Source organism: Solea senegalensis, linkage group LG11 (assembly GCF_019176455.1).
Source record: "Solea senegalensis isolate Sse05_10M linkage group LG11, IFAPA_SoseM_1, whole genome shotgun sequence".
NCBI lineage: Eukaryota > Metazoa > Chordata > Actinopteri > Pleuronectiformes > Soleidae > Solea > Solea senegalensis.
Window position 1 is genome coordinate 8607201 of NC_058031.1, and position 19353 is coordinate 8626553.

Here is a 19353-nt window from a genome sequence, read left to right on the forward strand (position 1 = left end):
GAGTTCCATGATAGCATTTTCCTCACTTCCTTTACTCAATTCCTTCTCTTCCTCACTTCCTTACGTCTTGTTTTCCTTGATGATGTTTTTATCCTGTGAAGTTGTCTTGTCTTGTACAAAAAGTGCTATATAAATAAAGTTTAATTGATGGAACAATAAATGTTTTCACAACAAACTGCTGTGTCTCTGACGGAAATTATAGATGATGACATGTATGAATGGATGAACGAGTTCACTTTATTCTCATTTTAATTCTTCTCAAATCCCATGTGTTCATTTAATAAACCACCACCTAAGAAGCAGCCAACTGTGCGAGGCTAACTTTGAAAACCAACTGATCCTATAGAGGAGCGATCTATCGACCCCTGAGATTATCTTTCCAACATGCTATCAGGAAGAGACATGGTGAACACGGTGAAGTGCTACATATTTAATTAACATTCAAAACTGAAAACTGAATAAGAAAGAAAATAATGAATAACTGTAATTTTAATATTTAAGCTTCCTCTGTTACATTTCTACTCTGTATATAAATACCAAACATAAAATTATGATATGTACTGTATTATTATATCTTTTTGTACAATCATACTTATTCATGACAGGTAAACTCAACATGAACATCATAATATTTCCAAAACCCCAATAACCCTGTGTTTTCTAGATCTACGAGTATGGCTCCAAAGCCAGCCACTCGCTGCACGTTTCCCTCTGCTGTCCTTTTATTGCTCTCCATGCACACGACCCACAAAACCAGGCCAAATCCCAGCCTTGGTAATGATTATCTGCTGAGTGGTTACTATTCAATAGTGCAGCAGATACTAAAAGATCCTTTTTCATTTGTGGGTTGTTGTTGTCCTCCATTACCGCAGACAGGACAGGTGCTAGAGTAGAACAAGTTGACTCACAACCTTAGATCTCCAGGTTTATGTCTCCCTCTAGGGGCTGAAGTGAAGCAGCTATTCATTCAGCCACCATAAGCGAGCAGGTTTTTATCGAAACGCTGGAGGACCACTTGGGGTGGGTCACCCTCCATAATGAATCAGTAACATCTTTGGCTTTCCAAAATTTTAGTTACAAGTTTCTGTGAGAGCTTCTATTTAGCACGTCCATGTAAAATACAAGTTCAATCCCACTGAACCTGAGCTCCCGCCTTTGAGTGGCGTTTGGCCTCCATAATGGTGAAGGCCTCCTGCTCCTCGCTCATCTCCTTCAGCCTCTTCTCATCCAGAAAAGACACCAGAGAGTCCCTCATGTCCACCACCTCCATCATCTGTTCAAAGAGTCGCTGTTCCTCAGCCTTCTGCTCTGTGGTTTTGTCTGCGAGACAAACATAAATGTTGAAGCAGCTATAATCAAAATATTTCTAGAAAAAAAACATGACTTAATGATCTGTCTCTGTCTGTTGCTATTGTTCTGGTTCACTCCTGCTACTTTCATATTAATGCTTTACACGAAATGAGCTCTGGCTGCTCTATAATGATGGTTCAATATAAGCTATGCAAACCAGAACAGACTCTAAAGAGCTAAATACTGTATTTTCCTCAGGAGTCAGTACAGAGCAAAAGTGAAGAGTCCTTTGACTCAAAATGAATAAATTAAGATTCCCATAACTACAAAATGTGAAAATTACTTTTCATGTTCACCACATCGACATTGAGGTGATGACACAGCATTTTAACATTGTGTCCAAACATTGTCTATGCTACCCCCAAGTGGACAACATTTTTGGTTTAAAGCTTGACCAGAAGACACAACCAACCCTTTCAACAATATCTCAGACTTGTCTTGTTGGATAGTTTCTCAGACAGACTTGTTTTTACTTGTCAGCAAAACCCCCTTAAAGCAACATTATGCAACCATTTTTCACAAAAAATAACCCTGAGGATCGTTATGATTGTAAGAGGGGAATAATGCCTATTTTTATTCTCACTCTACACATTGAAGACATAGTCTTGTACTCTGTAACTTTGGTGAGTGAATACATGATCCCTGAGTGACAGTCAGTGGCATAAACTGCCACAATCCGGCCAAGCAAGTTCAGTAAACTGTAAATGCTCAGTAAAACATCAGGAGTTTTGAATAGAGTCAGTGTGTTTGATACGACAGCACTTCAATTTCCTGAAGCTGGGGATGATGAGGAACATATTTCACATGTTTCACTTCAGTGAGTGGGTCTACATATTGGAGCTCAAGTCGAGAGATTGATATGATTTCTGTTCTGTAAATGGAAAGAACTTAACTTGAACTCAACCTGTATCAAATATGAGTGCATTTGTCTGAGAAACACACACAGAAGTACTCACCATTCAGCTCCATGAACTTCCTTAACTCCAACTCCAACATACTCTGCTTGTCTTCAAGCTCCAGCTGACGAGACCTGAAAGCAAACAAAAATGAGATTAGCCTCGTCAACACGGCACCTCGCTTCACATACAGGTCCTACTGAGACTGTTTGACAAATGGAGTCGGACTGTCTGAGGGAGAAGCCGTGAGAACAAAAAGCACAGTGTTTTGAGGAGGACGTCTGATGTTATGGACCCTCTGGCTAATGTGTGCTACTATGCACAAAAGCTGTGTTGTATTCCCAGTGTGACACAAGAAAGGACTTCACTGTGAATCTGTGTATTACTGTTTACATTTACACTTACTCCACCATGAGGTCAGACTCCTCAGAAACCAATGCGTTCTTCTCGTGAACAAGTTGGATCCAGTCCTCGATCATTTCAGAAGAGTCATTGCTGCCTGAGAGTAAAAAAAAGATGTTTAAGACACTGTTTGCAATGGTTTAATTTGTGTGAAAATATGTACGTGCGTGTGCCATCTATGGGAGAGTTACATGTGTTTAAAGAAAAGCTATGAGTGTGTAGCAATGCAGTGAATTCAGATGATTTAAAAATCCATTTAACTGTGATATACATAAAATATGCAAAAATTAATAATGTACAATGTTTTATGGAAAGTTTGTTGAAAAAAATTATAGCAAAGCAATTAATACATGCACTTTCGTTCGACTGCCACAAGACAGATGCACCAATTGTCTATAAATTACAGAATTTAGCATTTTCTGGCAGCATTACTTTTTAATGGTTTTAAAGGAGGTCACAAACCTCGTTAAAGAAGAAAAACAGATTTTCAAATATGTGAATGAGAAAACCAAAGAACATAGAACATTGACTAATTAATTAAAAAGTAAAGAAATAATCAGTGAAATTAACTCGGCTTTAACAAGCAAAGAAGTGTTTGTGTTGAGGTTTAATATCAAATCAATCAAATCAAATAGAGTTTATTGTCCCCAGAGGGAAATCTTTCTTGGGCAAGAGTGCTACAACAGCTGCACAGAATACAAGACAGCAAAAAACAGCACAGAACAAGAGCACAGAAATGGAATATGCAGTGTATTGCACCTGTCCTAACCCATAAAAACTATGTTATAAAATAATTAAAAAAACCAGCAGAGCTGGTCTGGAGTTAATTTATCAGTAAGTGCAATGTGCAGAATAAAGTGCTAGACAGGAGCCAGGGTGACAGAGTGCCTGTACTCAATGACATGCGCGTGAACCTGTTTCCTTGTTGAGTAGACTGTATGAATAAGAGCTTAAGCTGGATGGGTTTTACACTTGTAACATCTACTTATATTCATTGTGCAGAAATTGGTGGTGATACCCGTCAACCACAACTGGTTTACAGCTTCTAAGCATTGTTCCATGTATTAAAATTAAAACCCAGGGGTCTGCAGTCAATAGTGGTTCTTATATAGGTTCTTACCAGCCTCTCCACGCAGAGTCTGCTCCAGCACGACACCTTTCTCCTCCAGCTCCTTGAAATTCACCTCAATCTCCTCCAGTCTCCTCTGGATGGACTTTAACCCACAAAACAAGAAAGACTTAGAAAAGGTACTTGGACAAACTGAATCAAATTGTCCATGAAATCACACCTTGGTTTGTTCATGGCATGTTGGGAAAATTGAGCAACTGCTTTGGGTTCTTTTCTGTTGAATGTGTGAGAAAGTAGCGGCTAAATGCTTGTTTGCTTCCTCCAGAGCACTGGAGCCTGAATTATTAAACCCAACTTGGCATCACCATGGAAACCTTAGATGTCACCAAACCAAGGAGGACTGAAATCATTAGGATGATAACTTTGTGACAGAACAAATGTGCTGAACATTTCCCTGGAATATGTTTACACATTCTATTGAAATAAATGTTCATTATTCTTCTGAATGAAGCCGTCACTGATCAATGAAAAAGTACACAGTAATTATGTTTGGCTACGTTTAAATTACTACATTGATCAAATCTGATTCAGTACAGATGAGATTTCATGGTTTCCAGTTACTATAATTGCATCTGGATGCAACTACTAAACAGCACCTATGCAAATATACAGTACCTTTTTGCACATGTCATTAAGAACATTAGAAAACATTACAGTGTTTAAGACCAATTGATTTGAGACCAGCAGACAATGTATGAAAAGATAAAATAAGATGTACCATTACTGATCCCTAAAGGGGAAGTTCAGAAACAGAAGCTATCACAAATGTATGGGCGAGATTTAACTGCCTCATTGTTGTTCTGTTATTCTGTGTTATTCTTGTGCCTATAGACAAAAAAAACACATGGATTCTAATATGACCGTTCTCATTCATGTTGCATGGCCACACATCAGATATATTATCTGATCTAGGACCACATGCTGAGGTGACACAGATCTGATTTGAAAATTCCACATAGCCTGGAAAGAACATCTTATTAGTCACATCAAAAGGAAAAAAAAAATGTTATTAGTCACTTTCAGCTTGGTAATCTGAACGTAGCCTTAGAGTGGCACTGACCTGTGCTTGACGGAATCGTTGTAATTCACTCATCTTGGCTTTTCGCTCCAGGGTCTTCATCTTCATCAACTCCAGCTTCTCAGCCTCAACAGGGTCTGATGGCACCACCTGAAAAGATGTAAGGAAGTGAGGAGTCTCTAAAGGGAAGTAGCACCTTGCAGTCATGGTACATAATAATAAATACAAGACAAAAAATATAATTTCCATTCCTCAAATTACCATCTCATCAAATAGGTCAATATCTTGTTCAAACATATCGTCGTCATCGTCGTCGTCTCCATCAGCACCCTCCTCTGAGGTTCTGTGGGCATGTGTGAATGTTGTTTCTGTGGTTTGAACATAACAAAGGTTGCATCAGTGTCATGATGAACCCAGACTGACTCAAACACCACAATCCCATGATTCCCCTTGGCAAGTACTTTTTTCATCCAAGATCAAAGAGGTGATGAGTGCTCAACTTACCCACTCTCCCTGGATGTTTAATGAGGACACTGAGACGTGTGTCTCTGCTGATCCGTGGGGACGAGAGATTCCAGGGGGAAAACTTTGATCGTACCCTGGGCTGCCCGCTTGGCATCTCTTTCCTCCTGAAGCACCGTCGGTTCCTTTTCTCCCGCATGTGACTAGCGGTGCTGCCGCTCCAGTAGCCCTCCTCTTCTTGGCCGTCCAGGCCCTCTGGTTTAGGAGGGCTTGGACCTCCTGCTGTTGCTGAAGAAGAGGAGCAGGATGAGGAGCCACCAGGAGTTTCAGAGTCTGAGTCTGCACTGAAACTCTGAAGATTAATCAGTTGGTTTTTCTCCTCATTGGTGAGCTGAAGCTTCCGCAGGGACTGCTTAGGACGGGAGTCTGGTGTGGTCTTAGCAATTTCTTTTGTTTGGACTGGAGAGGAATTATTTTCTAGACTTGAGGAATTGTAAAGGTGGATTGTACGAGGTTTTGCTACTGGGGAAGGTTGTAGGCTGGGTGTGGTTTGCCGAGAGGAACGGGGCTTAGGGACAGGATAAGGAAGCTCCTCTGTCTCCTCAGTGAAAGCTGCTACCTTGGCTTGAGATGGAGGATTGGTAGGGGTTTCTGGGGTCTTTGAAGTATGTGGTTCTCTGGACTCTTCTTTGGGTACAAGTACATGCTGGTCCTGTCCATCAGAACCATGCGTCTGTGTAGGTAAAGAGGGAGCACAGTCCAAAGTGTGCTCAAACTCCTCGTCTGATGGAGACAGTGTATAGTCATCGCTGGAAAGCCCATTCTCTATATTTGTCCTTTCATCCTAAATGGATCAAAAGCACAGAAAAAAATAAATAATGCAAACAAAGACAGCATATATCTGTTGAACATCAACTCATCCACTGCGAGTGAAGGAGCCACCATGAGGAGGATGTATATCGTGCAACAGACGAATGTGTAACATAAGCATGAATGAACACAAGCACAGAACATGGAGTCTGGACTCATCAGCATCAAGTCACAGAACGGTTTGCATGTGTTCTGTTCAGTGACCCACCTCATGAGAAGATTCAGCCCCGTTTGCCAGCTCCAGCTCTTCAGAGTGCAGCTCACAGTAAAACCTCCCTGAGAGGGATATCACAGATGAGAACAATACAGTGAATTGAAAAGTCAGAAACTCGTGGGTGCTGATGAGCTAAAGGGGGAAAAAAACCCTGATGTTTTCTTAAATGATTAATCTCCTTTTAGTCCAGATGGCATTCCATTTAAAAGGGGTCTTGAATTATTAATTGCACAAAATATATAAATAAGATGTCCAATTATTACAGCTAAATCTGACTTTGAGAAAACACATTCAATCAAAAGTGGAAATTAGATATCAGGCTAAATGTACATGGTTCATTATCAATAGATTATAAAGAGAGATGTATGCCATAAATGTCATGAGACTAGAGTGTATGTGAGGGATGCAGAAACCTTGTGAGACTTATTTTTAGATAAAATAAGGAATTGATACTTAAGGCTGTGATATTTGTATGAATATTGCTGCAAGAGGCTGCTAAAAATGAATCATAAACGACCAGCAATTAAACCACACACACACACACTGACACTTAAAGCAACACACTATTCTAACAGTCTATTTATTTTCTGACATATGACGCACATGGACACATGGTGCTCACCTGTGGCCTGGTCAAAGGTGTATCCCCCCAGTCTAAGTGTAATGTTGCACTTGTGGCAGTTGAAGCAGCTGCGATGGAAGAACTTGCCCTCAGCACTAATGCGCTCCAGCACGTAAACCTTTTGACCACAAAAATAACACTCCTCGCTGTTTGTCATCGACACACCCGGACTGGTTTCAGGCTCAGGCGCTGGAGCTTGGTCACGTATAGGACTGAGCTCGGGGGACACAGAAGACACTGCCGTCTAAGGAAAAGAAAAATTTACTCAATATTACAAAGTTGGCAAAAAATATGAGTGATAAGAGGAAAAGCTGCCAATCAGAATTAGAGTGACCAAACACAACTCACACTATCCTCATCTCCCATCCTTGTCTCGCCTTCACTTGATTGTTTCTCTGCTGCCAGCTTCTCCTGCGGGGAGAATTGATCAGAACTACTAACAAAGACATGACTTGATAGTGTTATATTTGTGCAGAAGGGACCAAACAGATCACACAGACATGTGACACGTGAGTCACTCATGGTACATCAAAACGCAGACTGAGGGCCCAGACATGAACTTCAGCTGGGCCCTCAGCATTCCAAACTCTGCTCACAGTGAACATACTTTACGTCTTTGCAGAGAGTTGTGCTTCAGCTTGCTCAGGAAAAAGACAGCCGACTGTGTCCGGGAGAGAGTCAGAGGCTTCAACAATGGCAAGGAGCCTGTAGGGTCTGTAAGCCAGTAGAAAACAAAAGAAGGGAAAATGTCACCAACAGGAAAAAAAAAACGTGTATCATCTTAACATGTAATGTGACAAACGACCCAGAGACATCAAACATTATTGTCGGCCCTCTTGCAGCTCTGCAGACAGCCGTTTAAAACATTTTGATTGTTCCCTTTTTTCCCCCCAATATCTTTCAGGTATTTCTGTTTACGTTGTCTACTCTGTTAGACATGTAAATCATCCATCTTATTTGTATTTCACGTAACGTCACAGCGGCAGAAGCTAAATGAAATTTGTCAACGCACATTCAACTCTAAGCACTCCCACTCTTTCAATCATTCATATACGGTTACTGGAGACTGACAGCTCACTCCTGTCTGCACATCAGCCAGTGGATCCCAAACAGTGCAGCAAAGCATCACAGGCACAGAGAGCGTACAGTATATCACACCCACTTTAGCTCATTCACTGTCTCTGAACGCTAGGGCTCACATTTTCTCCTCCTCCTCGCGCTCCAAAGGCTGTAAAAATACCTCTGCTGCCAACAGCTGAGCGAAAATCCCCCGTCAGTGAAGGAACAGTTGATCCCTTAAAAACAGACGCTAGTCCATGAGCTCCACACTGTGACTGCCTGCTCTGTCTGCTGCTCGGCTGGTTTTAGTGCAGGGGAGCAGCTCCACCAGCAGAGGCTGGCTCTGAACACACCACTAGCCACTTAAGTCCAATGAATTCTGGGTAATGTGCTCTTAAAGAGACAGCAGTGATTTCATCGCTTCTCAACACCAAACACATTTCAGTGGGAAGACGCCACCTGACCCTTTTGAGGTGATATTAATGCCATGCAGTATCCTAGCAACTGCATTATGTAAGACTAATGCTGCTGTGGATAATATCTACCAGGGAAAATAAATAGCATTTAAATGAGAAAATAACATCAATTGTAGCTATTATGAAGTGCCTTTTTTTGGCTTTTGTTTTCTTAAACATGCAAAAAAATAAATAATCACATACGTAAACTTTTATCTTTTGCTGGCACAGTGAAGGCATCGTGGATCTGGGTGAGGTAGAGAACCATGGACAACTTGTCTATCTGACCGCTCTTGGCCAAGTCGGCGGTGGACATGACTGGAGGGATTCCCAGCTCCTTCTCCAGGACGCTGAAGGCCAGTTGGTTGTTGTGAATAGCATTTGACTCATCCAGGGAGCACATGTCACTGTGGTGGAATCAGAGAGCAAGGATCAGCAGTTATCAAAGACAGTAGAAAGAGTACAAAGAAGGACCATCATATTGCCTTCATGAACAGAAATTCTGTGGCCAAAATTTAGTATTTTCAGTCACACTGATCTGCTTGTAGCCGCCTCACATTGTTAGCAAAATTCATCGTGTGGCGCTTAATCAGCATTGTATGATGTCATTTGACAATGGTTCAAAGGTGAGAGACATTTCTTAATACTTAATACTAAAGTTAACGTTTTAACAATGGAGTAAAGTATTAAGGATGAACCAATACGACTGTATCTGTATGGGTGTGATACTGGTCTACATCACTGGATCGGATATCCGACAGATAAAAATGTAAAATCTGATACAATACAAAAATCCACGCAACAGCATTTTAGCTGAGTCATGCTGTGGGTTGTTTGTTGCATCTTTATGGGAAAAGAATATATGTTACACAGATGGAGAATTTTGTCTTTGAAATAGTTTGAAAATAGTTGAAAAGCATCCTGTGTTATTGTTGGTGTCGTGATAAAAAACAAACAAACAAACAAACAAGTTGATGTCACTGCAGTGACTCACATGAGATCAGGTCTGAAGTGGTGAATCAGTGCGCATAGAGCCAGTCCAGACCTCCAAGAATGAGTAAAATCTTTGACATTCACATGGTCGTATCCTACAGTGTGTTTTTGGCACCATTTCAGCAACTCTTCAAAACCGTGGACTGAATCTGACGGGGGAAAACAATTTATCTCCACACACTGTTGCATTGCAATTCATTGTATGTTACTTAAATCAGAGAGACCTAAAGGCCTCAGAGTGCCTGCACTATGAAGACAGGCTCACCTTGACTCTTCTCCTTCTGTCTCTTGCTTGATGGTTGGGATTTATCAACATCATATAGATGCTGCACCTGAATGAAGTGATAGATAGATTAGTCAAAAAATTCAGAGATGAGGAACCTTCATCATCTCATTATTTATCATATACTGTAGCAGCATTATGTAATTCATAAAAAAAAGGAATTTATTGCTATTAATAATTGTCCTATAATTGTTATATTTGGAAATCAATGCCCAGGACCAGAACTGACAAATACCTTGTAGTTTTAGTTTACTGTCAAAACATGAATAAAACACTATTTCAATGAAAACTGATGAAAATGTATTTCCTTACAAGAGAACATAAGGTCTACTTTGTCATCACTGTTTGCTTTTATTAAACTGGGTCGACTAGACTTGTATCTAAATATTTGCATAGCCATTGTGATGATTCAAATCTCTGTTGTGTAAATAAAGGATGACAGTGCTGACCTGGTTGGCGTGGATGGCTGAGAGGTTGACCCTCTGGTATCTGGTTTTGGGGTTGATGCTGTAACCAGCGTAGTTTTTGCTGGTGTTTTCTGGTGTGGTCTGGGACAAGAGCTGGTACATGCTCTCTCTGTTCATTCAAAGAAAATGAAGCTGAGAATTTACAGAGTTAAATCAATCAATGAAAACATGGTTGCACACAGAGGAGCTGGAATAAAAAATATTGAGAAGCACTGTTACTATGAGTGAGTAAGCGAGGCGAGTTTTGAGATTGACCAACACAATAAAAGATAAAACCTAATCACTGTATTCTTATGAAACTTGCTTACCGCTCAGCCAGGACCTTAAAATGTGGGACACCCATCCCCCAGCTTCTCACCATCCATGCTGTGTCAAAAGCAGCTAGGAAGCCACGGGCTATGCCTGTTCCCAGAGGCCAGAAAGGCTGCAGGAGACAGTGTGTATAAGCTCACCAGATAATCTTGCAATCAAGTGGAACACCCATTCTCACACTGGGATGTCCGTTGTTAAAAATACAGGAAGAGAAATTAACAGATACCAAGCTTTTCTCACTAACCCACTTTTTCACAACAGGACTGGAACTATGGTGCATACATGGCTAAAAATATGAACTTGGACAAAAAAAGAATATGTCATTCCCTACCTCCACCAAGCAATCTCCAACAAGACCCGTCAACAGTTTCTTTCCCCTCCTCTCCCTGACAAGTGAGGCGTTCTCTGCACGGTGCATGCAGGTGAAGTCAAACACGGCCACATCTGGCTTGCCAGCATGGCTCTTAACGAACTGGAGGTCAGGTAGTTTTCCACCTGTGGAGAAGTTTGCTGCATCATGGGCATAGCGTTTCAGAGCCTCACTATCCACATTTGCTGGAGCCAGTAGCTCCTCTGCATCAGCGTGGTCCTGCGGAAACATCGTGACAAGTGGCATCTGATGAGTCATGGCACCTGTTTTTTGATGCTGAGTGACATGTCTTATGCTTGGTTTATTGCACAGGGCCAGGCAGCAGTGAAAGAGTGGATTATTGGCGATTTGCTTCTTTGCACTGGAGCCCTGAGCCCATCCAGTTTGTTTCTTTTGTTTCTTTAATGACCAGGGATGCAGCTGATGCCAATAAAAGTCACACTTTTTCCTTGGTAATGGATGTGTTGTCCTCACCTGTTTAATGACCCCCATTTTCAGCAGGCTCTTCTTCTTGGCGGTCATGACAAAGTAGTGGGTGTCATCTTTGTAGTAGACAATATTCTCCAGATCAATACCTGGAATAGAAAACAGAGGGAGTTTTGTGTAGATAGGATAGCAAGAGAATACGAGAAGCTAAGTGTAGCTACATTTGTGGTTCCTTTTCTATTATTAGCTTGTTTGCTTAAACCTTTCTGCAAGATTTACTGCTTGTAAGATAAGGAAAACCTAACATAGCAAGGACAGAGTGAAAGTAAAAGTTCTTTGATAAAAAGGTGACTCATGATTCCTGTAAAATAAACAGCAGTGCTGCTTTTCACATTTCACACATCACGCTAAACAGCACCTGACTGATTTCATGGGAGAAACATAAAATGTATATAATCACACTCCTTAGAAATGTTATAGTTGAGTGACTTCACTTCATGATTCACGTTTCCCTTTGCGCAAGCCGTATTATTAAAAGAAGTTAATATGACGAAACTGATTTCCGGTTTTCTTACTTAATGTCTTTTAAAAAATACTGTTTCACTGAACACAAATTGGACCATCAAATGAACAGGACTGGATTCCTACCGGTCTCAGTGAGCAGATCTTGGAAGAACTTCTGGTTGTAGATGCGTGCCACGCCACTGATCTCTTCTACTTGGGCCTCAGCAGCTGTGTGTCTGTTAATGAAGTTAGCTGTGATGCCGATAGCCAGCTTGCCTCTCAGCTCCTTGTGCTTAAAACCTGGCAGTTTGAAAAAAATTGTAAAAATATGCAGAATCGCAGATTGAATAACTACCAAAGGTAGTATGTGTTTTGCGACTACGTGACACAATTTGTGACGCCAGCTGATTGTTTCAACAGTGGGTTCAGGAGTGATTGGGACATTCATGTTTGTCTCACCAGTGGGGACAAAGCTGCCTCCCCCGGCAGAGATGAAGACATCAAACTGGAAGGTTGCAGCAGGATGAGATGCAGGAAGCAGCTTCGCCATCCAACCTGTGAGAAATAAAACAAATGTCTTTGTGCCCCTCACCACAGCAGGTTTCGTAAAGACTTAAGTGGTTAACATACTGCTGGTTTACAGAGACAACAACTGCTGATGGTACACAATCGGGGCAGAGATAATTGTTGGTTAGGGAATATAAGTACCATTTTCCTCTGAGGGCTCAATCAAACCCTGGAACTCCACTCCAGTGTGCACCTCCACCCCGAGGAGAAGAGACACTTTCAATAAAATCAACTGCAGCTGGCGAATGCCTGAAAAAAAACACATGGAAATTTGATTTATGTAACTAACAAAATTCATACATATTGTAAGGTTAGAGCCTTTCTCATGTGTTTTATGTTTTTACATGTTGTATTGTTAGGCACGTTCTGCTATATAAATAAAGATATTCTTATAATTATTACATGGTCAGCATGTAAGTGTCCAATAAATTAAAATGCATTTTCAGGATTCATCTACTAATCAATTAACCAGAAACTGGACTGATGAGAGGAGTGAACATCTCTAAAGAACCAGCCATCAGCAACATCGCCAGTCACTCACTGATGTGATCCAGAGAGCCAGAGCAGAATTTGCCATAGAACTTCTTGGCTCCGAGCCCACGGAGGTCGTAGATGGTAAAGGGCCACAGGTGGAGAACATTGTTCCTGGTGAAAGACTCTCGCTTCTCCAACACCACCACCTGAGCCCCCAGAAGAGACAGTTCGATGGCCGTTCTCAGCCCACATGGTCCTGCACCCAACACGAGACACTGACAGAGAGAGGAGGAGGAAACGAGAAACACACTAATGATCAAAGAATGAGGAAATGTTTTTATTTCCGACTGTAGTTTGTTTACTGGAAAGTCAAATTGAACAGTAAAAGATTCATGCTGCAGTACCTTCCAAAGACCAACTGATGAAACAGTTCGCAGCACATGTAAACACACATGTGTACAGTATGTTGTGCAAAAGTCTCACCAACAGTATTATTATTATTATTATTATTATTGTTATTGTTATTAAATCTGCCAAATTATGTGGCATTTAGGATTAGGATGATGTAACTGCACAGGTTTTACCAATAGGGTTAAACTCCAGTTTTTAAGATGAACCAAGATCATGCTCTCTGTTTTTCTGGATGTGTTCCAATAAAGTGATTGAGAAATATTTATACTGTTTTATACTACTCTTTATAGCATTGAAAGAAATCTAATGGTGTTAGAAATGATGTTTGCACAGCACTGCAAATAGATTAAATCCATAGACCCTTTAAAGTAAATTACAGCAATATGATGGAACTTCAGTTTGTGTGGTTCATTCATTACACGAATACAGAACATATTACAATGTATTAAACCTTGGTCTAATAATACAGTTGTAATTCTAAATAATTAAATTTTAGTGTAAATGTATATGAACAAACCAGAAGGTAACGGGCTAAACAAAAAATGTACTTCTTTCAGCCCTTTCATTTTGCACTTAAAGTTAACAATTAAAAAATAAAACTGAGGAATGCTCAGCTGCTGATGAAGATGTGATTGAAAACTGCTACTAAGAAGTGGTGTGGTGACATTCACAGTATCACTGATCAAAGTGCAACCTCTATCATTTTGTCACAATGAATGATATACTTTTTATTCCGTAATCTAATCAAGGGCTATTGTGCTGTGGTAAGTCTTATTGTCATGGAAATAAAATGATTACATCAGACACTTTCTGAGAATCACTGATTTCCCTTACCTTGTTTTTGATACAGACTTTTCCTTGCTGGTAATCTGCATGAGATGCCCTTTTGTCCAGCTTTGTCCACAAAGCTTTGGCTTTCCAGTAGTTCAGTTTTTCCTTCACTTTGATATAGAAGGTCCTGAAATCCTTGGGGTTGATGTCCAGTAGCCTGCAGAGCTCTGCGAAGTGATGCTTCACATCCTTACAAGTCTGGGCTTGGACAAAGAGGTCAAATGCAGCATGTGAAGCGTTGACCGGGTCCTGACTTGTCATCGTGGACGGTCAAGGTTGGAGTGGATCCTTTGGTCACTGTGTTCGTAGGTTAACTGTGAAAGAGGAGGTTATATTATTATATTAGACCTACCATTCTGGAAATGAGCTGTGGGGATAGGCTGACGGTAAAATACAAAGTCCTTACAAAGTCCTTGTAACGCTTAACTGTTGTTTTCATTTAAAGCAGTGGTCCAATCGTCTCTTCCTCCTACTGTTTTATGGCAAACCCCTTCCTCATGTAACCTAATTATAGACCTAATGGTCTAAAATGTTTAAGACTTCATGTCACCTGGTTGGCTGAGTCATTACTCACTTCCCCAAAGTGCTTTACTGTGGCCCCGTCATATCTTTTCTTCTTTACGACCTCTTTGCACTTAACAGCCCGCCCACTGCTGATGCGTCACTCTCACACTCTGCCTCGGGATGTGTGCTCATCATTAGCGTTAGTAGGCAAAAACTCGATGGTTGAACAAAAAAGTGTGCATGGAACAAACAGTGTGACGGCACAGACCTTTTTTCCATGTTTGTAAAAGAAAAACAAAGACAAACGTTATGTCTTTTAAAATAGTAACCGATACTCATTAATATGTCATGTGCACCTGTTGTGCTGTCTTCTATCTATATGTAACAAATGATTATAATTATTGTCATTAAGTGATCATGTCTGCTGTTGAGATTATACTAATTTTATTAACTCAAGATGTTTATTTATACTGAGATTCGGAACCTCCCATGAGAGCACACACATCGGGATATTTTAGTTCAAAGAAATTAACAAAACCAGGTGTGAAATTAAACATACATTTGGATTAAAGCTACAAAACTAGTTACTTCACTATCAGAATCACTGATAGTGATTCTGCTTCACAAGCAGCCAATCGACAAATTACTGCAGGTCTGTTTGGATCACCATGTTTTTTTTTGGATTACTTTAGTGACCTTTAAAAAACGGCATGGTCTCTACTTGGTTAATCTTTAAAGTAAATACCACACTCAAACAATAAACAACAAGGTCAACATGCCACTCCTACACTACACAGACCAAACGTCTGAGAATATTCAGGTCAATTTGAAAGGGTTGTTTCTTTTCTTTTTTTCTCACCGTACATTAACCCAATTTCACACCACTGTTGCAGCAAAATGCTCAAACATGCACACAGTACAGTCGGTGTGAAGTGCATGTGTTGTTGCTGTTGCTGAAATTTCCTGTGAGAAACTGTGTAAGGCATCACTTCCTGATGACAACATGAACCTAACCAGAGCTCCCCACTGCTGCCAACTCTGCAGCTTCTGCTCTCCACCTGAGATGCAGGTTATAATTACAGTCAGCAGACCACTGCAACATGTGTTTACATGAGCCTGTCTGTGTGCATCTGTGCATGTGTGTGTGTGTGTGTGCGTGTGTGTGTGAGAGAGAACCTGATGAAAAACTAGTAATTTAGTTCCACAGTACTTCCCCCTCTCACTACATCTATAGATGATACATCATGATGCTTTTGAAACAGGAAGCTACAAATCTTCCACCTCGTCCCATTTACTTTTGACGCAGTGTTTTACAATCGTTTAATTTAATCAGCACACACCAACTCTGCAGGTGTGTTTTGGTGAACTTCCATGGAGACACAAACAGGACTGACCTGACACAATAGCTCCAACATAATAAGAGCTAAACCTCAGGAGAATATAATCTCTCTTTCTAACAAGCGTGCAAAGGCATTTTTTTGTTCTGTACAGAAATTGTACCTCAGAAATTGCATCGAGGCAAATGTCGCATTACAGGCTGAGAATGAAGCCAGTGATAAGAGAAGTTTTATAAAGAGTGAAGATGCCTGTGAAGACGAGACAAAGTGTCAAAAACTAAAAATATCTCCAGATGATCATCACTGTTACGTAATTCTCGAGGAGTTTGTTGTATTTTTACTTTGGTGTATTTTTATTTAGTGCTGTATTTTCTGCATCAAAGAGGATACAAAATCTGAAGTGATTAAAATGAAAGTGGTAAAAATAGAATAAGGTAGCTTGATTACAGTGATACTGAGTAAAGTGTCATCTGTGGCAAAGGTGCAGAGAACACACACACACACTCATACACACAGTCAACATCATCTGACTGGTGTTAAGCAATTCTGGGGATGAGGAGTCTGAGCAGGAATGTTTTGGACAGGATCAAACAGAAACAACCAGCCTTATTTTTCATGTAAGCTCTGCACAATGTGTTTGGCAAGGCTCATTGTGTATTAAGATGGTGGATCAAACTTTGGACGGAGACGCACTGAAGAAGGGACTCATAGAAAGAGAGGGGAAAGAAAAGAAACACATGTCTTTTCTTATCTGGCTCCAGCAGACACCCAGTAGCAGTTAAAAGAAACCACAAAACTGCCATTCGCACTGCAATAGTGATAATTGTAAAACAAAATATAAATATCCATGCTTTAAAATAGTGTTTTTTAGATTATTAAAGGGAAATTGGCAATGCCTTCTGTCTGTAATCTACATTATATTCATTTCATTAACATGTTAAGGTGAAAAACAGCCTTTAAATTTTAACAAATTATAAATAAATGAAGTCCGGGAATAAGTGCAAAGATGCAGGCTCCCCCTAGTGGCACTTGAAAATAAATCACTTTGACTGTATGTTGTATCAAGTGAAATATTATCACTTTTCTCGATTGTTATCCTGATAATGCAAGTTGATCAGGCAAACGTGTATGCACAACACATCATTTAATTCATTGTCTCCTCTCTAGAAATGAGACACATTAAAACGTGTAGTGTGGGAGCTCACAAAGATAGGAAGCTGCCTATAATGAAGGAGGAAGGCGTGGTAGTGAATGTGTGCCAAACATGTCAGAGCCAGATTAACCAGCACAAGTGTGTGTGAGAGGACTTTTTTTCTTTTTTACATGAACAAAACACAACATTTACAGAGTGTTTTACACTGAAGAGAAGTAGTGCTGCTAAACACACACCACACACACACACACACACACAGAGGACGTTACCAGAGAGCGTCAGTCAACATGAGCCTCACAGAAACTTTATATAACCAGCAGCAACACAACACAACACAACAACAAAAGCGTGGAATCTTTTACCTTACAAGTGGAGAAATGACGCGCGGTGTGGGGTTATTAGTGAACCCCGTCGTGAAGTTACTTCAAAGTCGCCGAAGTCATGATGGACGCAGCTGCGCGTGAAACTGTGTCCCGCCGTGTGTCGTGTCCACGTCTATATGTTATTCCCCTTCCTCTTTGTTTACAGGCACAAGAAAGAGTAGCGCTGGTTTCACCTGTGCCTCCCTCTCTCTCTCCCTCCCTCTCTCACGCTCTCTCTCTCACACACACACACACGCAGAGTCTCTTCCGGGACTTTCTGGTACACCGCGCTATCAGCGGCGCACGTGACGCACGGTTAGGTAGCATCAGCTTTGTGAGGTGATATGGCTGTCCTGAGGGCATCAATCACGTAGGGTGGAGTACTATCACAGATTTATTATTATTGTTAATAATAACAACAATACTAACACTAATAACGAAAATAATTGTATTATAAAAAAAAATAATAATAATGGGATAAAAATAATAATAATTTGGGTCATGTCAATAGTACAAAGTTATAACTCAAGACCACCATAACCCTGATATAGTAGTAAAAGAGGAGCACATTTTAGAAAACGCACTAAATGAGTCTAGAAATGACACCAACAAAATCCCTGGTAACATCATAATGATACAAAAGCCCGGCCAGGTCTAAAGATATTGTAAAGGTAGTACTGAGTTAAGCACAGAATAGCTTCAGAAAGGCTAAATAACTTTACAATACTCTTTCAAAGTTGAATATAGTGAATATGGTCTCTGGATGTTTTTGTTTCTGTGCTAACATGAAGTCAGTTTTATAATGTATACTATACACTGAAATGCAGGCAACAACTTATGTCACTATAGACTAACAAAGCATCAAGAAAACAAATTTCTTTGCAGCAATTTTCCTCATTAAAAACTCCTTGATCAAACCAGGAAGATTAATTAAGAACTAATTAAGTTTGACAATTCTGTGCTTGTGTTGAGTTGTCACAGGGCTGTTACAACAGGATGCACCTAAAGGTTTGTGTGAGTCTGTGAAGGTGGACATTGAGACTGGGCTGGAATAACACTACTTCACAACAATTACTAACCAACAACTACTTTGTTTTAACTTCAAACCCCCGATTCATGAAATTAGATGTGAAAATATGTGTTCGATGTTATGTGGAAATACAACAGTTGTTATTTCCTGCCTAAACCTCCCTGTACATTAATGCACCATGTCACAACAGAGACGGCACACTGCAGTTTCTCAACAGCCAACAGACAAATTGTGATTATTTGACAAGAGGTTTAAATAATGACATAAATATAATGACACAAATATGCACAGGGAAAGAGAAAACACTTTTCATACAAAGTGATGAAACTCAAAGTGCACATCGCTTGTTCTGAAAACATGGGTCCCAGTGGGGACACAAAGAAGGTTTACAGAAACATGGTATTTCCTCCAAGCAGCCTGCACACAGTGTAGGGCAGTTGCTAAGCAACTGGTATCTTTGAGTTCAAGGGTTGACTTCATGGGTTAAAGTGGAATTCTGGCTTTAATCTGAAATTAAAGAAAAGGTCAGAATTCTACGGAAGCGCATTGCATTCACTTGAAAAGAAATGTTTGGTTTTTGGAGTAATTTATTTATTTAATTAATTTAGTTTAGAGAGGATTGAAACGATAAACACATTCATTCCTTTATTGAGATGTTTTGAGGAGTTTTTTTTTCTTCAAATGAATGCAATGCACTTCTGTAGAATTCTGACTTTAATTCTGACTTTAATCTCAGAATTCGTGCTTTTTTAAATTAAATTAAATTAAATTGAATTAAATGTTTTACAGGTGATGATTAATATATGATTGGTATATTAATCATTAATTTATTCCTTCAATAAAGAAGTCCAA

General features: G+C 40.1%; 1 protein-coding gene across 2 annotated transcripts; it reads right to left on the bottom strand.

The window, feature by feature from the left end:
* Positions 1–215: 215 nt before the first annotated feature.
* On the bottom strand, positions 216–17704 carry mical1 (microtubule associated monooxygenase, calponin and LIM domain containing 1). Of its 2 annotated transcripts, none has more exons than XM_044038194.1 (24): positions 17472–17704; positions 14119–14429; positions 12941–13148; positions 12541–12648; positions 12292–12387; positions 11977–12132; positions 11377–11477; positions 10864–11121; positions 10529–10644; positions 10203–10329; positions 9736–9802; positions 9472–9619; positions 8682–8884; positions 7571–7677; positions 7312–7374; positions 6964–7207; positions 6336–6403; positions 5300–6101; positions 5057–5163; positions 4838–4945; positions 3769–3862; positions 2652–2745; positions 2307–2380; positions 216–1320 (listed from the first exon to the last, which is right to left on the bottom strand). In XM_044038194.1, exons 2-24 carry the CDS (start codon positions 14374–14376, stop codon positions 1127–1129), a joined length of 3801 nt encoding a protein of 1266 aa, XP_043894129.1. In that variant the 5' UTR covers positions 14377–14429; positions 17472–17704; the 3' UTR covers positions 216–1126. The 2 variants fall into 2 exon arrangements, with proteins under 2 accessions (XP_043894129.1, XP_043894131.1); XM_044038196.1 differs by lacking the exon at positions 17472–17704 and adding an exon at positions 14522–14682.
* Positions 17705–19353: the final 1649 nt, after the last annotated feature.